The sequence below is a fragment of the Lipophrys pholis genome (assembly GCF_963383615.2).
Source record: "Lipophrys pholis genome assembly, chromosome: 4".
NCBI lineage: Eukaryota > Metazoa > Chordata > Actinopteri > Blenniiformes > Blenniidae > Lipophrys > Lipophrys pholis.
In genome coordinates this window covers 18,236,379-18,243,085 of record NC_137637.1, presented here as the reverse complement: position 1 = coordinate 18,243,085, position 6,707 = coordinate 18,236,379, and the positions used below count along the sequence as shown (strand labels likewise).

Sequence of the window (6,707 nt, the reverse complement as noted above, 5' to 3'; positions counted from 1 at the left end):
CAGATCTAGAGAACCTAAATAACAAAGCCTCAACTTATGCAAGCTGTATAAACACTGAGAAGAAGAAAACGGAGTGGGAATAGTCAGAGGAAACATTTGCAAAGCTACACAAGTCAACCTCACTGTTCATCAAAGCCATTTTCCTGACAGTTGAATAGAAATCTGCCATACAAACTTTACAAGACAGACATCTGCGCAATGTATACATGTAGATTTTTTTGGGGCCAGAAACAGACCCGATTCTTACGTTATCTATCACTGTAACTCATAAATGACTCCTTTTGTTTCAGGCATAATGCAGGATAGAGGTTAACTTGTGAATCAATCACACTGAGGTCGTTAAACAAAGCCTGGCCTCCCACTCCTCCACATACCATCATGATATGGCACATGCGTGCAGAGGAGTCATGTTTGATGAGTGGTAGCAGGACCCCACCCAGGGTCAGGACGCTGAATAGGAAAGTTGTAAAGAAGGGAATTCAGCCACAGTTGGGGAAACAGTGACACATTGTGTTGAGGTGCTGCACTGTGGGCTGACACTTAGAGGAGTAATTGATGTGACATTCAGACGTCACCGGAGAATGGAGAGGTACAATTAGTCATTTTTCTTTCTGCCTTGTTGTCCATCGACAAACAGAAGTTCATACTGTTTGAGTCATTATTACCACATGCATAGTGTCAATGATCACCTTCTCCAGATGTTACGGATTTCAATAATGATGCAAAAACCAAAAGCTCAAAATTGCTGAGTTGTCAATCAAGCAACGGTGCCCTATTCACTTAAATTGTTTGTCATTATTTATGAAATTATTTGCTTTTTCCAGGTACGCTTCCTCGAACAGCAGAACAAAATGCTTGAAACCAAGTGGAAACTCCTGCAGGAGCAGACCCCATCCCGCTCCAACATCGATTCCATGTTCGAAGCTTACATTGCCAACCTGCGTAAGCAGCTGGACAATTTGGGCCACGAAAAAATCAAACTGGAATCTGACCTGCATCACATGACAGGGCTGGTCGAGGACTTCAAAAACAAGTGAGTGGGGAGGAGGTTTGACTTGAAAGTACCTGTCAGTAACCCACTTTTCTAATTAAGTCACTACCGTTTAAATTCAAGTTAGGAGCACTGGGTGTCATCCTTCCAAAAAATGTAGGAAATGAACAAAACAATACAGAACATGCAATATTTGTAGTATTTGCAACATAGCAATTGTTGACATGACATGACAACCTTATAAAGTTAGATGATGCACATTTCTTTAGATTAAAGGTACATTTGATGGCACACAGCAAGATTTTAAATTTTTAAAATACATTTTTATTTCCCCAGGTATGAAGAAGAGATCACCAAGCGCAACGAGTGTGAGAACAACTTTGTCCTCCTAAAGAAGGTCTGTGCACATTTGCCAAGCAAATCTGAGATCTTGAAGCTATAATTACTGTTCTGAGCACAACGAGTCTACACAATGCCGTGTTTTATTATCCTCAGGGTTGGGCCTGTATATTCAACAGTAAGTGTTTTCAATGTTATCTTTTCACTGAAGGACACAGATGCAGCTTATATGGTCAAAGTGGAGTTGGAGGCCAAAGTGGATGGGCTCTCAGACGAAATTGAGTTCTTGAGGCAGCTCTACGACACGGTAATAACCTCATTTTGCTCATTGTGACATCAAAGCATCATGTTGATGAAAGAAGGCTCAACAACTTCATGATTTATTCTGCATTATCCTGCGTAGGAAATCAACGAGATCCAGAGCCAGATCAAGGACACTTCTGTTGTAGTTGAGATGGACAACAGCCGTGACCTTGACATGGACGCCATTGTTGCTGAAGTACGTGCCCAGTATGAAGACATCGCCAACAGGAGCAGAGCAGAAGCTGAGTCGTGGTATCAGAACAAGGTAGGTTGGGTTTTTGTTTCAATTGATACTGAAGTCTACTGAACTCCACTTTATTATCTGGCAAAACCATGACCTGTTTCATTACATTTAAAACAAACAATTTAGTGCATTTTCCCCACTCCCTGCATGTAATAATCTACCATCGTCTATCATCTGCTCTCTACTACAGACTCTTCCAGAATATTCCTTTTTACCGCCATTCTGTGTCAAAGTGAATATGGTTATTGTGAATCATCTGTTTTTTTTTTGTTTGGGTTATTTTCTTTTGCCATTTTTGTGATGCAAACAAATAAAATTAACCTGCCCAAAGTGCATAGCAAATAATATAGGTCAGCCACAGTATGTAAGAGAGAAGAAACAACTGAACATTACCTGCACTGTAATTTCTCATGTGAGTCTTCACTTTGCTTGTTCCAGTATGAAGAGATGCAGCAGTCAGCAGGGAGATATGGAGATGACCTGAAGTCAACCCGAGCTGAGATTGCTGACATGAATCGCAGAATAATGAGACTCCAGTCTGAAATTGACATGGTTAAAGCACAGGTGAGGATAAACGTTTAATTTTAACTAATCAAATATTTCCTCTTTCATTTGCTTGACTTGGATCGGGTATTCTGTGGGTACGCCTCCTCACTTCCTCTGCTTGTCTTCCTCCACTGTCAGAGAAACAGTCTGGAGGCTCAGATCACAGAGGCAGAGGAACGTGGTGAGCTGGCGGTGAAGGATGCCAAACTTCGCGTCAGAGACCTGGAGGAAGCTCTTCAGAGAGCCAAGCAGGACATGGCACTGCAAGTCCGCCAGTACCAGGAACTGATGAACGTGAAGCTGGCTCTGGACATTGAGATTGCGACTTACAAGAAACTGCTTGAAGGAGAGGAGAGCAGGTATACTGTCACTGTGAGAGCACGTGTGAGAGCACGTGTGCTGTCACACGTAACTTCAGTTTACACAACAATTCTTCATTTGCTTGTCCTTGCTTCCCTCTGTCGCCATCTGCAGGCTCGCCATTGGAATTAAGACCAATGTGACAAAGCATACTTGTAAGTTTTTGCTCCATCCATCCATCCATCCATCCATCCATCCATCCATCCATCCATCCATCCATCCATCCATCCATCCATCCATCCATCCATCCATCCTGAATCACCAGAGACAATCTGAACACGTACACGTGCACAGGGAGAACATTCAAACTCCTCATAAGACCTGCAAGTTGAGAAACAAACCACAGACAATCTCACAATGAGGTAATAGGACGGACCAATAAAGCACCAAGCCAGCCACTATAAACTTTAAAACTACCATTGGCAAGTTATTTAAAGCAGTACAAGACTTTGAGATGTTGTAGCTCATGCAAGATTTTATATACATAACAGTATATATAATAACAAAAATAGATACAATTGCTTCAGATTTCTCATAATAACTTTATGGTGTATCCCAGTGTGTCCAAAAATGACATGTTTGGGCCCCTCAAATAACAATAAATATATTGTTTAAGTATTTCCTTGAATGACATATGAAGGGTTAATGGGGATGTTTTCTCATAAAATATAAATAAATAATTTTGATCAACTTTGGAATACACACAGTTAGGGAACGGGCCCCTGACCTCATTAGATCATTGCGAGTTGTGTACACCTTCTTGTCATTCAGGAAAAATATAAAGGTCATTGATAAAACATTGTCTCCAGAAACCCGATTTATCACAATTTCCAGCCCACCGCTGCATGTCTAATTGTTAACTTCTTCCTCTGACTGTACAGCGATGAACTACAACACCTACGCCATGGAGAGCTCCCGCACCCCTGCTTTAATCAGCTGCACCTTTGATGGATACAAGGCTGGCAGTGGATCTATGTCTATTGTTGATGGACCGGCAGCGAAGAGCACCACTGTCACCAAGACCGAAACTGTGGTGATCAAGACCGAGGAGACGAAGGGGGATAAAGAGGAGGTGGAGAAGAAGGAGGGGCAGCAAGTAGCGACTGAGGATGCTGCTGGTGCTGCTGACAAGAAGGAGCAGGAGCAGGAGCAGGTGGAGGCCGAAGCTGTGGCTGAAGAGTGAGGGCCTCATCCTGCTCTTCTAATGAATGAAATAGTCCACCCTCTCACCATTATCCACTTCAAACTCGTGTTATTCATTCACAAGAGCTGTGAACACCTTTCCTGTTGAAGTGATGCTCATGTGTTTCTATAAAGTTAATGATCTCAAGAAAAAAACCCATGTGGACGTTGTCTGAGTCACTGCCAGCAAATTACCAATCAGTGCACCACACTTACTTGGCCAACAGATGGCAATGTTGTGTTGTATCTTTTTTCCTCTCATCGTACACGATTGACTGCAGCCCCATCCAATGAAGTGACCCTTTGAAGAAGAAAACTACTGCCATGCTGAACCTATTATGCTAAACATGCTGTATTTCATTAATGAATGGGAAGCAGTCACAAAAATCTTGCACCAGGAGAAACCTTGTTGTCGAGCCGCTGTTGGCAAACCGAGTGTGTTTGCGCAAGAATAAATCTTCAAACAGAAAATCACACAAGGACTCTGTTGTAGTTGATTGTGTAATGCTGTATTTTTATTTGAGTTTCTGGGTGTATTTCAGAAAAAGAATATATTTTTAACTTAATAGAAAAAAAACAATGATAGAAGATGACAGAAGAAAACATACAACAATGGAAGCGGTGGTAAAATAGAAAGTCACCTGAAGCTGCGAAAAATCCATTTCTTAGAGATTGTTTACATGCATACACAGAGAAGCTCTGTTTTTAGCAACGTTCAACAGAGCCTACATAATCAGCAGGCATGGATCTGGGCAAGAATAAAGTATGAAGGGGCAGCATGAACACACAAAGTCTCTAGGAATTTCTTTTTTTTGCTGATAACACTGTTTTCACTGTCACTTACTGGAGCTGGGTTGTTAGCTTTCTTTTCAAATTCAAGTGCACACATGCACGCACGCACGCACGCACACACACACACACACACACACATACACACACACACAAACACACACAGATGCAATCCTTTAGTGGGGAAACTGAATGAATTCAAAAAAAATATTTAAACTGGAGAGGGGTGAATGACTTTGGGGTGTTTCTTTTACATATTAATATTTTATTACAACAATAGGTGTAAGGACAGAGAAAAGACTAAGCTTATGTTTTTCAACCTTTGCGGTTCTGTAATATACACTGAACAAAAATATAAACACATTTGTTTTTGGTGTCATTTTTCATTTTCAACTCAAACATCTAAGCCTTTTTATCTGTACACAAAAGGCATATTTCTCTCACATATTGTTAACAAATGTGTCTAAATCTGTGTAAGTGGTCACTTCTCCTTGTTTGTGGCATATCGAGATACTGATTGGACAGCAAGTTTATTGCACAGGCGTGCACAAGGCTGGACACCATAATACTTCACACTAAAGTCTGAGGTGCCCCACCTATTAGGTGGATTGGTTATCTCAACAAAGTGCTCACCAACACAGATTTAGACATATTGGTGAACAATATTTGAGAGGAATAGGCCTTTTGTGTACGTAGAAAGGTTCTTAGATCTTTATAGCTCATGAAAAATGGGAGCAAAGACAAAAGTGTTGATTTTATTGGAAATCTATCAGAATGCGTTTTGGTTTTACCTCCTTTTGTTGCTTCACGAAACCGAAAGTCATGTAAATGGAATCACATATAAATGTAAGTCCGTTCAAACAAAATGTGAATAAGATTCAGATACAAAAGAAAAAATAATTTGACACTGGTTTAAAGATGGGAATGTGAATGTGTTAAAGTAAGATTTGAAAAGTGCCTGAGAAACAGGGGTTCTTTTTCTTTTTCTTTTTTTTTTTTCCGTGCTCTCAGTGGTTACTTAAGAGGCCTTTTGGGCCCATCCAGGCACAAGTTTGAACATGAGTTAAGCCTTGGGGGCGCCCCGCCCAGGGCCACCCAACCTTTCTACTTTTCTAGAAGTTGAAGACTGAAAAAAGTCACAAATACCACAATCCCACTCCACTTTAAATGTGTTGCTCTGACATACACGGGGACAAACTGGGACATGTTCAGGTTTAAAAGCTCCATCAGCCGACTGCGAGTAAACGATATTTCAGAGAGCACTTACAGTACGTACACAAAATTATGCTCACAGCACTATTTACTGTTAACAGCTGACTTGAAATGAATGAAAACTCTGGCTTATGAACTCCAGATGCTGGTGCTTCAGTCTAACTTTGCTGTAAGTCGATGCAGTAATCTCCTAGTCCAGACATATTGGATATTTTGGGATTTCGAAGCAAAGAGTTTGATAAAAGTTAAAAAGCCGTCAGTGGGCAAGTATTTTTCAAGTTTTGGAAATTTTGTACTTGATTAGAGTTACAGCCAATCTCTTGAAAAAAATAACCACGTGACACTCTGTTTGGGTTAATCAGAGCTCCTGCAAGCGGGATACAATTGTCAGCATGATGCAGAACCCGGTAAAACACTGGTCTTTAAAGAAACACATCTATTAACTAATGACATGAAGAATGCAGGTATTAATGGTAAATAGATTTACACTGTAAATCACTTTCACACACCGATGGAGGCGGCCGACATGGAAGATCCTCAATACAAGTGACCGCTCGACCAACTGAGCCACACCTGCTAACATTTATTTGGGGCCAAAAATAATTCAGGCTCACGTCAGCTAACACTAAAATAAACTGTTGGTAAATCTCATCAGATGCCTTACTTTCTAATGCAGTAATGGAAAATTCAGTGTTTGAAAATGTGTCATGATTTTTTTTTTATTGTAATCAAAGGAGAACT

At 40.7% G+C, this 6,707-nt stretch overlaps 1 protein-coding gene across 1 annotated transcript in view; it reads left to right on the top strand.

Moving 5' to 3' along the window:
* LOC308108230 (keratin, type II cytoskeletal 8-like) overlaps window positions 1-4,753 on the top strand; it is a 5,781-nt gene extending 1,028 nt beyond the window's left edge. The window contains exons 2-9 of the mRNA XM_080461033.1: window positions 825-1,033; window positions 1,328-1,388; window positions 1,542-1,637; window positions 1,734-1,898; window positions 2,316-2,441; window positions 2,562-2,782; window positions 2,898-2,938; window positions 3,665-4,753. Coding sequence (XP_080317159.1) covers window positions 825-1,033; window positions 1,328-1,388; window positions 1,542-1,637; window positions 1,734-1,898; window positions 2,316-2,441; window positions 2,562-2,782; window positions 2,898-2,938; window positions 3,665-3,966 — 1,221 coding nt within the window. The 3' untranslated portion in view covers window positions 3,967-4,753. The remainder of the gene's footprint in view (window positions 1-824; window positions 1,034-1,327; window positions 1,389-1,541; window positions 1,638-1,733; window positions 1,899-2,315; window positions 2,442-2,561; window positions 2,783-2,897; window positions 2,939-3,664) is intronic.
* Window positions 4,754-6,707: the final 1,954 nt, after the last annotated feature.